The sequence below is a fragment of the Anolis carolinensis genome, chromosome 1, assembly GCF_035594765.1.
Source record: "Anolis carolinensis isolate JA03-04 chromosome 1, rAnoCar3.1.pri, whole genome shotgun sequence".
Taxonomy (NCBI): Eukaryota; Metazoa; Chordata; class Lepidosauria; order Squamata; family Dactyloidae; genus Anolis; species Anolis carolinensis.
Window position 1 is genome coordinate 103,323,168 of NC_085841.1, and position 12,537 is coordinate 103,335,704.

The 12,537-nt window shown below is 39.4% G+C and overlaps 1 protein-coding gene across 2 annotated transcripts in view; it reads left to right on the top strand.

The window, feature by feature from the left end:
• The window catches only part of prep (prolyl endopeptidase), a 100,271-nt gene that overhangs the window by 78,760 nt on the left and 8,974 nt on the right, over nucleotides 1–12,537 (top strand). For both annotated transcript variants that reach the window (XM_062980277.1, XM_003226940.4), the window contains one exon: nucleotides 6,737–6,873. In XM_062980277.1, the coding sequence (XP_062836347.1) occupies nucleotides 6,737–6,873 (137 nt within the window). The remainder of the gene's footprint in view (nucleotides 1–6,736; nucleotides 6,874–12,537) is intronic.

Sequence of the window (12,537 nt, forward strand, 5' to 3'; positions counted from 1 at the left end):
AAGTGAATATGTTGGATAATAAGAAGGGATTCAGGAAAAGCCAATTAAACATCAAATTAGGTAATCGTTATACAAATTAAGCACCAAAACATCATATTATACAACAAATTTGACAGAAAAAGTAGTTCCATGCGCAGTAATGCTATGTAGTATTTCCAGTAGAGTCTCACTTATCCAACACTCGCTTATCCAACGTTCTGGATTATCCAACACATTTTTGTAGTCAATGCTTTCAATATATCGTGATATTTTGGTGCTAAATTCATAAATACAGTAATTACTATATAGCATTACTGTGTACTGAACTACTTTTTCTGACAAATTTGTTGTCTAACATGATGTTTTGGTGCTTAATTTGTAAAATCATAACTTAATTTGATGTTTAATAGGGTTATCCTTAATTCCTCATTATCCAACATATTCGCTTATCCAACGTTCTGCCGGCCCGTTTATGTTGGATAAGTGAGACTCTACTGTACTGTATTTACAAATTTACCACTAAAATATCACAATGAATTTAAAACACTGACTACAAAAACATTGATTATGAAAAGGCAGACTGCGTTGGATAATCCAGAACATTGTATAAGCGAATGTTGGATAAGTGAGATTCTTCTTTAATATGAAATAATTACTGGGATAGAATAATGCAGAACAATATAATCTCTAAAACCAGGACAGTAAATAAACGGGAATTCCACACAGGAAACAATCAGGGCCAGCTAACACCTCCCAACAAAGTATTCCCATCATCAAAGTCTGGCAAATCCTGTTTTCTCAGGGCCACAGCCAGTAGAAGCACATAAAATATCGCAAACAACATCACTCTGAAAACAAGGGTATTCCAGACAGGAAACAATCAGGGCCAGCTAACACCTCCCAACAAAGTATTCCCATCATCAAAGTCTGGGAAATCCTCTGTTTTCTCAGGGCCACAGACAGCAGAAGCACATAAAATATCGCAAACAACACCACTCTGAAAACAAGGGAATTCCAGACAGGAAACAATCAGGGCCAGCTAACACCTCCCAACAAAAAATTCACTCAGGGAGGAAACAGCCAGGCTTTAAAGCTGCAAGGCCATTACATCCTAATCATTTTTCCTAATTGCAGCATTCATACTTGCCTCCAACAAACAAACAAAAAACAATCAGAAATACTGTATATTCACAACCTTTAGGAAATAATATCCCCTGATGGCGCAACGTGTTAAAGCGCTGAGCTGCTGAACTTCTGGACTGAAAGGCCACAGGTTTGAATTGGGGGAGTGGAAAGAGCCCCCACTGTTAGCTCCAGCTTCTGCCAACCCAGAAGTTCGAAAACATGCAGATGTGAGTGCATCAATAGGTAGTGCTCCGGCGGGAAGGTAACGCCGCTCCATGTAGTCATCCCACATGACCTTGGAGGAGTCTACGGACAACGCCGGCTCTTCGGCTTAGAAATGGAGATGAGCACCAACCTCCATAGTAAGACACGACTGGACTTAATGTCTGGGGAAAACCTTTACCCTTGACCTTAACTACCACCAATTCCTCAATACTTTATTTCCCATACCACCATACTTCGCCACAGCAACGCGTGGCCGGGCACAGCTAGTAAAATTTATAAAATAAAAACATAGCTCAGATAGCTTGAGAAAAGTGCTGTGAAAGACAGCATGCTTGCTATCATCTTCCCCAAGCTTGTTTTGTGATCCTACCTCCTATTCTGACATCTGATGCTATTTGTGTGTAGTTCCATTCAGACATTTGTATGAAGACTTTTGTTCTGTGCAAGTATTTCAGTGATGGTTTAGTAGAACTGCAGTGCTTTGAGTTTGGGGGAAGGCAGATTTCCCCGCCACCTGTTACATACACTGTAGCCATAAATAGTAGATTGGTTTTGGAATGTGTTCAAAAGCATCATTACAGATCCTCCACCCACTGCATTCTTCTTCTTCCCACCCCAGCATTGTCTATGTGGTTGTGACTGAGTAAGAGCTAATTTGGGACGGCAGTCGTGGCATTTCATTTTACAGACAGACATGATGATAGCTGTACTGACTGAATGCTGCATGAGAGAGAAAGAGGATTAGAGCAATATCGGAGTTGTGACCTTTTGGAAAAGCGCTCAAGACTTGGCTGTTTGGTTGTGCATTTAAGTAAATCAGATCTGATTTGCCAAATAGTCACAGTTTAATGTTTTTAGGTTGAATGTTTTTATGTTGAATATTTTTATGTTGAATGTTTTTATATTGTGAAATGATATTTTAAATTGTAAGTCGCTTGGAGCACTCTGGTGGAGAGCGACTAATTAAGAAATAAAGTAAAGTGAAGTGAAGAAGTGAAGTTATCCCCTAACTACAAAAATAGCTGTGCCTGTTGCCTACTGTTCAGTGTGTTCCATTCCAATAAGGATAGAAGGTGGATATTTGCTAAGAAAGCAATAATGAAATCAAAAGTTCAGTAACATTGCATTCTTTTCCCACCCAGAGCCTTTAAAAGTTTTGGGCATCTTATTCTTTTTAGATTTCAGACCATTAGTACCTGAAAGAGCCTTCTCTTATTTTCCTGCATTTTTTCCAGTCTTTTTACATTCTAGTTCTTTATTTTGGTTGCTGGAATTCAGGCAACAACCAAAACTGTCAAAAATTGAGATGTATTATTATTTCTTAATGCTAGCCCCCACCTAGGCCACTTGCTAAGAAGCTTAGGCTTCCAATTTGGTCTGTAACCAAAGGCACTATTTCTAATTTTTAGATGTCTGGCATGAGATTGTGATGTGTTATAGCTATCACAAGCACAACGACATTCTTATTTGTTATTGTAGATTTACTGGAAAACCTGATCTGTTGTAGATTTATGTTGCAAACAATCCAGGATGCTGATTGTAAGACCAGCAATGTTTTTACTTGCCTTGTTTAGACCTTTTTCCATGTGTAAATTATCACACATTAATATCACAGGAAACTCTGGTCCTGTGGAACTCCCTTGCTTGCTCTCATTTGTCTTTCAGGAACAAGTGAGAACATTGTTTAAAACAAGGTTTTAATTTCCTAGAGGAATTTAGATACAATACAACATTGATTGTTTATTTGCTCATGCATCAATTTGGTTGATTTTGTACCCTTTTTGATTGAGTCCAAAAAAAGCATACTGTGCCTATTGATATGCAGCAGTAAGAACTTTCCAATATTTAAAATGAATGCTATGAAAGAAATGGACTTCTGAGAAGGTAGGCAAGGAAAGAAGAAACATGGTTGAGAAACAGAATGCTAAAACATTGGATTCTAAACAAGAACAAATTCAGAATGAAAGACTAAACATTCAAACTTCTCCCACTGGAAGACTTTGAACATGAGAGGGCAGTACAAGAAGTTTTAGAAAAGGAAGGCAAGTTGTGGCACATCTTGACAAGCCTATCATGTGATGCACTTTCATAGGAAAACTGAATCCTTTTCTCTCTTCAAGTTGCATCCACTGAGTACTTCAAGTACAGGAACATGATCTGATCACTAACCAAGCAATAGAAAGTGTGGATGAACTCTGTGCATGCACAACTATCTGTCATTACGTGATGCTGGAGGCTTCCCAATTGCATCGAGGTGTAGGTGTGTTTGCTTTTCTCTTCACATTGAATTTGAGAATGAGAATGAAATGTGCTCCTCCTCCTTTACTTCAGACATTCCATGGAATAATATTGTGGTGAGAATAGGACATAGCCCACCATGTCATTTGAAGTGGCCTGCAAGTCTTTCAATGCCAGGGCAACATAGTTACTTTAATAGAGTCTTTTAATTACAAAACTGTAATTGCAAGACTTGTGGTTGCCTTTGAAGGCAACCATAAGGCTGATGTGGCCTTTGGGGAAAATGAGGACCTCGTCGCATTAGGAAATAATCCATTCCTACCAGTATGCATCCCGTAATTTTTCTGACTGTTTTGAAAGCAGTAATCAGGAGATTTGGAGCAAATTCCTATTTGCAATGGATAAAAAATCTAATTTTCCATATAGCAGTTCCTTGTTCTCCCCATATGAAGAAAATATGAAGAAAAGAAAGGATTTATTTCCTCTGTAAGTTATCCAAAAAGTATCCAGTGTAATTCAATCAAATCAATCAAAATAGTTCATTGTACGGGCCCAAGGCCATGACAAAAAGCAACACGTGTGCACAATTGTACCCTTGGACTCCAAAGGAACTGAGCAGAAGCCATAATCATGCTCTCAATTTTGTCAAGCTAAAACAATGCCAGTTAACAGTAGTTAAACATATTGTAAGAGGGTTTACAAATGCCTATTGTAAAAGAGTTCACTTAACCCTTAAAGTCTCTTTAGCATTTGATGGCAATTTTATCTAGTTCTATCTTTCTGATCTTTTTTGCAGCTAGAGCAAACAGGGTTACTTTGTAAGTTATGTAGACATTTGTGTCACTCAGCAGAAAATGCACGGTTTCTGCTGGGCAGTTCCTCTTACCTTGAATCAGCAAGGGTTCTAGGTGTCTTTCTCTTGGGACATTATACAATGGACAGACTAACGGGTAATGCACAATGTCTTCTACCTGACATTGACTGCAGATACATAGTGTGTTTTCCTATGGCACATTATGGTAGCGACCGTCTAACACTGTGGTGGACATTACTTGAAATCGCAACTCAGAGCTTAATCAGATAATCTGGCTCTGAAATGTTCAGTTTTCAAAAAGGAGAACCATGGGAAAAATTTTGAGTTCCTGGTTGATTGCAGAGTCCTTCTTGAATCAATCCAAACTAGCCAGTCTCTTAGTTCCTCTTACCCATGTCCAGGGCAGATTTCAATTCAGGAAGATTGTAGTTTAGTAGGAGGTTTTCTAGGCCAGGTTTCCAGTGTTGATGGTTCCTCATTTCCTCGAAGCACAATGCAGGCAAACGGTCGTTTTGAAGAGTGGCTATTCATTTGAGGTATCTTAATTGGACACAATCTACTTTTGCTTTTACTGTCGGTCAATCAGATTCAGTGCACAGCAGTGCTGCAGGAGTTCTAGTTGGAAGAGAATAAAGTTTACAAAGGAACTTGTTCTGCAAAATCTTCAAGGTTTTACAAATGTTGGTATCTGAGCCTCAGATTACTGCGCCATAGAGTATTTGTGCCAGCACTTGGCTGCTAAAATTTTTTAGGGCGGGTTCTATCAGCTGGCCACCTTGTGTAGAGAAGAATTTCATTAGGGCACCTATTGTTTTTTCGGCTTTCAGCTTCACTGCTTCCTTATGGTGTTTTCAGGAGAGTGATTCACTAAAAACAATTCCCAGGTATTTAAATAAGTGGGTTTGTTCTATGTCATAGAATCATAGAATAGTAGAGTTGGAAGAGACCTCATGGGCCATCCAGTCCAACCCCCTGCCAAGAAGCAGGAAATCGCATTCAAAGCACCCCCGACAGGTGGCCATCCAGCCTCTGCTTAAAAGCCTCCAAAGAAGGAGCCTCCACCACAGTCCGGGGCAGAGAGTTCCACTGACAAACAGCTCTCACAGTGAGGAAGTTCTTCCTGATGTTCAGGTGGAATCTCCTTTCCTGTAGTTTGAAGCCATTGTTCCGTGTCCTAGTCTGCAGGGCAGCAGAAAACAAGCTTGCTCCCTCCTCCCTATGTCATGTTGGTCTAAAGTACATTTATACCTGGGACTATGTCTTCCAAAAACCATCACCTTTGTCTTGGAGTTAGTTTATCGATAGATATTCTTCTTGGCAGTATTTACTGAAAGCCCTCAGGAGATTTTTAAGACCCAGCCAGGAAAGGGATAGGAGCACTAAGTCATCTGCGTACATTAGGACGAAAATCTTTCTGTTCCTGATTGCTGGTGCAGGATAGTCTATTTTGGCTAAACATGGCACTAAATCATTCACATAGATGTTGAAAAGGGTGGGAGCCAATAAACATCCATGTTTTACACCACTTGTTGTAGAGAAGGCTTCTGTCAGCGACCCGTTTTTGCCAACTCTTACTCTAATTTCTGTGTTGGTGTATAATTCCTGGAGCAGTCTCCGCAGTCTGCAGTCTATATCAGAGTTTTGTAACTTTCCCCAAAATCTGTTTCTATTAATGGAGTCGAAAGCAGCAGAAAGGTCAATGAAAGTGGCAAATACATGGCTGTTGTTTTGCTTTGTGTATTTCCTTATGATATGGTTTAGTGTGAAGCATTGGTCTATAGTGCTAAATCCATTTCAGAAACCAGCCTGTTCTTCATATATAAATTGTTTTTCTTGTAGCTAGTCTGTCAGTTTATGTAGCAAGTGTTGCGCGTATAGCTTTGAGGTGATGTTAAGAAGACTGATTGGGCAGTAGTTTTGTGAATTGTTTCTACCACCTTTCTTGTAGATAGGAACTATAATGCTCATTTCCCACCTGCATGGCATTTGTCCTGAGCTGTTTATGCTGATAAACAGGCTAGCAAGAAAGGGGCTCCACCATTCAGCGTTTTCCTTGAAAACTACTGATGCTGCTGTGGTTACTGCTTCAGTTTTATGAGACTGAACTGGAGGCAATGCAGATGCAACAGCAGCTTATGACAACGCTGTTTCTCCTTCTGAGGTGTATAATTGAAAATAAAGGTCCCTTGCTTCAGTACAGATACAACACAGAAAGAAATTATGCAGATTCCTCTGTGTGTGTGTGTGTGTGTGTGTGTGTGTGTGTGTACACATAAAAGCAGCAATTCCTGATTTTCTATTTTTGGAAATGTATTCCATGCTAATTATTCTTTTCATTTCCTCCCTCTATGCTAGGTTTTTTACCCCAGCAAAGATGGCACAATGATCCCCATGTTTGTTGTCCACAAAAAAGGAATCAAATTAGATGGATCTCACCCAGCCTTCCTTTATGGTTATGGTGGCTTCAACATATCAATCACACCAAGCTACAGGTAATATCAGGATCTTATGGGAAATGTATTAAAACACTGAAGATGTTGTAATAAGAGGTTACTCACTTTATTATACAAAATGAATGTACAGCAAATGGATATTTGAGCTAAACCTACACAACATTTGAGTTTTGGTTCATGCTATTTGTTCTTCACAAAATATCCATGTTGCCAGTAGAAAGTACTCCTTAATTTAGAAAAAAGAGGCTAACAAAGGAGGACATTATACAGGTGTGCAAAAAAGTTAAGAAAATAGAGAAAGAAGTACAGTAGAGTCTCACTTATCCAACATAAACGGGCTGGCAGAACGTTGGATAAGCGAATATGTTGGATTATAAGGAGAGATCAAGGAAAAGCCTATTAAACATCAAATTAGGTTATGATTTTACAAATTCAGCACCAAAACATCATGTTATACAACAAATTTGACAGAAAAAATAGTTCAATACACAGTAATGCTATGTAGTAATTACTGTATTTACAAATTTAGCACCAAAATATCACGATGTATTGAAAACATTGACTACAAAAATGCGTTGGGTAATCCAGAACGTTGGATAAGCGAGTGTTGGATAAGTGAGACTCTACTGTAGCTACAAAGTGCTTATATATTTCATGTTGTTCTGGTCATCTAGGTCCACCCAGTGAATCCAAATGGTGGGAAATCTGGAATGAATGAAGTGAAATCCTTCTTTATAAAGTGTGTAGTACAGTAGTATTCAGAATGTGATGGCTACCAGCTCTGCCTTTCTTTCAAGGGGAAAATGGAGACGCCTATGGTGAATAAGGCTATTTTCATCATGATGGCTATGTATTGCATCCAAGATGAGGGAGAAGTAGGAACCTGAATATCAGTTGCTAGGGAAAACAGCAAGAAATAGGTATTGTGTCTGTGTCCTGCTTACTGACTTTGTGCATCTGCTTAGCTCTTGTGAGGACTCTGATTCTGGATAGGCCTTTGGTCCAAGGGCATTTTCTGTGAAACTAAACAGCTTGCCCAAATACAGCTTTCAAGTTAAATAGCTTGCTCTTTCCCCTGCATCTTTTGCCAGCTGTTTTCTTCCTCCAGAAGGTTTCATTTAGACCACTACAATTCAAAGTGCTAGTCAGTGATGTTGGATGAGGGCTAACAAATTGAAATTAAATCCAGGCAAGAGAGAGGTACCCCTAGTCAGTCGAAAGGTGGATCAGGATGTGTGGTTACAGCCTGTGTTGGATGGGGTCATGCTTCCCCTGAAAGGTTCACTGTCTGGGGGTGCTCCTGAACTCATTGCTGACCCTGGAACCCCAGGTGAATGTATTCATGTTTGCACTTGTGGTGAGGCATTGAATGTTTGCCACTATGTTTTTTGTTTGTTGGAATCCGCCCTAAGTCCCCTTGGGGAGATAGGGTGGAAAACAAATAAATTATTATTATTATTATTTTATTATGACACAGCAAACAAGATAGATATGCTGGATTTCATATCACAAAATCACAAGTCTAACACTTCCCAAGTGTCTAGGACTGTGTGATGTATTTTCGGATGATGCGTGCAGATCCCAGCAGGGTGGCCTTTTGCAGCTGGCAGATCGTAATTTTGTCAATGTCTATTGTTTCCAAATGCTGGCTGAGATCTTTTGGCACGGCACCCAATGTGCCCATCACCACTGGGACCACCTGCACTGGTTTCTGCCAGAGTCTTTGAAGTTCAATCTTGAGGTCCTGATAGCGGCTGAGTTTTTACTGTTGTTTTTCGTCAATGCGACTGTCACCTGGGATGGCGACATCAATGATCCAAACCTTTTTCTTTTCCACAACTGTGATGTCTGGTGTGTTGTGTTCCAGAACTTTGTCAGTCTGGATTCGGAAATCCCACAGTATCTTTGCATGCTCATTTTCCAATACTTTTGCAGGTTTGTGATCCCACCAGTTCTTTGCTGTTGGCAGGTGGTACTTGAGGCATAAGTTCCAATGAATCATTTGGGCCACATAGTTGTGCCTCTGTTTGTAGTCTGTCTGTGCAATTTTCTTACAGCAGCTGAGGATATGATCAATGGTTTCATCGGTTTCCTTGCACAGTCTGCATTTTGGGTCATCAGCTGGTTTTTCGATCTTGGCCTTGATTGCATTTGTTCTGATGGCTTGCTCCTGGGCTGCAAGGATCAGGCCTTCTGTCTCCTTCTTCAGGGTCCCATTTGTGAGCCAGAGCCAGGTCTTCTCCTTATCAGCTTTTCCTTCAATTTTGTCAAGGAACTTTCCATGCAATGTTTTGTTGTGCCAGCTGTCAGCTCTAGTTTGTAGTGTGGCTTTCTTGTACTGGTTTTTTGTCTGCTGTGCTTTGAGGAGTTTCTGATTTTTGACTTCAATCAAAGCAGGTTCTTCACTTTGCTTTACATATTCTGCCAGGGCATGTTCTTCTTCTTTGACTGCTTGTTTTACTTGTAAGAGTCCTCTGCCCCCTGATCTTCTAGGCAGATATAGCCGGTCAACATCACTGCGAGGGTGCAGTGAATGATGAATGGTCATGAGGTTTCTTGTTTTTATGTCCAAGTTGTCCAGTTCCACCTGTGTCCAATTTATAGTGCCAGCAGTATATCTTATGGCAGGTATGGCCCAGGTGTTTATGGCCTTGATGGTGTTGCCTCCATTGAGCTTGCTTTTGAGAATTTTTCTGACCCTTTGTGTGTATTCTTTCCTGACCACAGTTTTCACATGTTCATGCTTGATGTTGTCCAGCTGTAGTATGCCCAGATATTTATAGGCCTCTGGCTGGTGACACTTTATTGTTTGGCCATTAGGCATATTCATGCCCTCACTTTCAATGATTTTTCCCTTCTTCAATGCCACTGTCGAACATTTGTCCAAGCCAAACTCCATGCTGATATCAGTGCTAAAGATTCGGACAGTGTTAAGTCAGAGACTGGATTTCAGTTTCCGTTTTTCCATACAGCTTCAGGTCATCCATGTATATCAGATGTGAAATTTTGTGAGAATTCTTAGATGTTTGATAGCCGAGATTTGTTTTTTGTAAGATTGTTGACAGAGGGATCATGGCAATAATGAAAAGCAGAGGGGACAATGAGTCTCCCTGGAAAATTCCTCTCCTGATGTTGACAAGTCCATAGCTTTCATTTCCAACAAACAGTTCAGTTTTCCAGTGCTCCATCATGTTTTCAATGAAGGTGCCAACATTTTTACTAATCCCGATGGCGTCCAGGCACTTGATGATCCAGCTGTGTGGGAGTGAGTCAAAGGCCTTTTTGTAGTCAATCCACGTCATGTGAAGATTAGCTTTTCGGCTTTTACAGTTCTCCAGAATCATTTTGTCAATCAATAACTGGTCTTTTGTGCCCCTGCTTTTCCGTTTGTTGCCTTTCTGTTCATCTGGCAAGATGTTTTTTTCTTCAAGATAGTCTTGTATTCTGTCAGCTATGATGCCAGTCAGTAGTTTAAACATAGTGGGCAGACACGTTATTAGCCTGTAGTTTCCTGGTGCTGCTCCTTTTGCTGGATCCTTTTGTATCAGGTATGTTCTTCCAGTTGTTAGCCATTCACTGATACTTCCTTTCTGCAGCATCTCATTGAATTGTTGGGCCATTTTTCCATGTAAACTAATCAGATGTTTGAGCCAAAATCCATGAAGTTGATCACTACCAGGCGATGTCCAGTTCTTGACTTTTTGCACTCGTTTGCTGATCATTTCAGTTGTTATTTCCATCTGTTCCATTTTGTTCTGTGAGAATTTTCCTTCAAACTCCTTTATCCACCCAGCGTTTTTGTTGTAGTTCTTATTATTTTCCCAAAGCTCTTTCCAGAACTTCGTTGTTGCAGTTTTCTCTGGCTTTATGGTTACTTTGTCTGTTGTTTGGTTCAGGCTCTGGTAGAACCGTCTTTGGTCTGATTGAAACAGTTGATTTTGTCTGTACTGGATGATTCTGGCTTCATATCTTTCAATTTTTCTGGCTGTTGCTGTAATTTGTTCTTTCACAATTTCCAAAGCTTCTTCAATTTTTCTGGTGTTCAGCCAGTACTTTCTGATCAGGTATTGCTTGATTTTGTCATTCTTCAGTTTCTTCTCTTTCATATTTTTCAGGTTACTTGCATCTGATCTAAGTTTCTTGATTTTTAACTCTAACCTGACCTTCCACTTTGGTTTTCCAGTTGATTTTCTTTGGGGCTGCCTTGGTTGTAGGAGCTCTTCTGTTACTATCACTGCTCCACTGTAGGCATACTGGTTTGTTTGTTCAATTGATGTTATTTGGACAGTGGAGAGTGCTGCATTCACATCTTTCATGAGAGGCGCCAGGTGTCTCTTGGGCACTGTTTTTAGAGTTGGGAGCCGCTGTCTTATTGCATTTGCTGCAGCATGAGCCATGAACTTATCCTTGAGCTCTTGTTGTCTTGCTGTCAATTATTATTATTATTATTATTATTATTATTATTATTATTATTATTATTATCTCCATCATCATCTGTGGACCAGAGGTGGTCTGCAAGCTCCTGACTGCCAATCTCTGGAAAGTTCCTAGGAATAAAAATAATGGTTGTAGTCAAAAGAAACAATTGTGAATCCCTGTCAGGAGAAAGGCAGAATTAAAATAAAATAAAAGTGATGTCAAACTGAATTAATTCTACAGTGTAGAGGCACACCTGGATAATTTAGTAATCTAAGTAAGTATTAGAGTGAGTATGGATTCTCAGTACCAAAGAAGATGTTCAAATTATGAATAGTTCCTTGCTGAACAACAAAATCCTTATCCCTTAGAAGATTCCAAAAACAAGCAACCATAAATAAACTTTATCCCACAGAGGCTTTTTCTCTGCTTGGTGTCTGTTTCCATTTTTGTCGCCATGCCTCTGAACTAGCAGCCAGTCATTCACCCATGCACTTTCAGATTCGACGTGACAATATAACCCAAATGAATTGTTCATCTGTCCGGAAGGAAAGGACACACAATGTCATTTCTAAGTGAGGATAAAGTGGACTTTGAAAGATTTGCACACTATTTAAGCATCAGACTTGCCAGAATCTCTTACTGAATTCAACCTGGGGGCAGAAAATACTATTGTATGTTAGCCAAATAGATATAGATAGCAAACATATTGCCTTCAGGGATACATGTAGACTGAAAAAATAAGAGAAAATTAGGAGAAAATATAGACTGCTTCCCATTAAGCAAGATTCTTTCTGTATATTATCTTTGCTCTCTGAACATCCTATTCTGTTAATTTCAAGCATCATTTGACAATAAGCCTTTTTCTCATCATCTCACTTTTGTGATTACTAATGGTAACCTGAAGAACTAGCTTAATGGCAGCGTTTAAAAATGCTTGATGATTTAGACATCTTAGCAATTACTTGCAGATTTCTTGTTTTATTTTGATTTCTTTTATGTTCTGTTAAAAGCATATACAGTAGAGTCTCACTAATCCAAGCCTCGCTTATCCAAGCCTCTGGATAATCCAAGCCATTTTTGTAGTCAATGTTTCCAATATATTGTGATATTTTGGTGCTAAATTCATAAATACAGTAATTACAACATAACATTACTGCGTATTGAACTACTTTTTCTGTCAAATTTGTTGTATAACATGAAGTTTTGGTGCTTAATTTGTAAAATCATAACCTGATTTGATGTTTAATAGGCTTTTCCTTGATCAGTCCTTATAATCCAAGATAT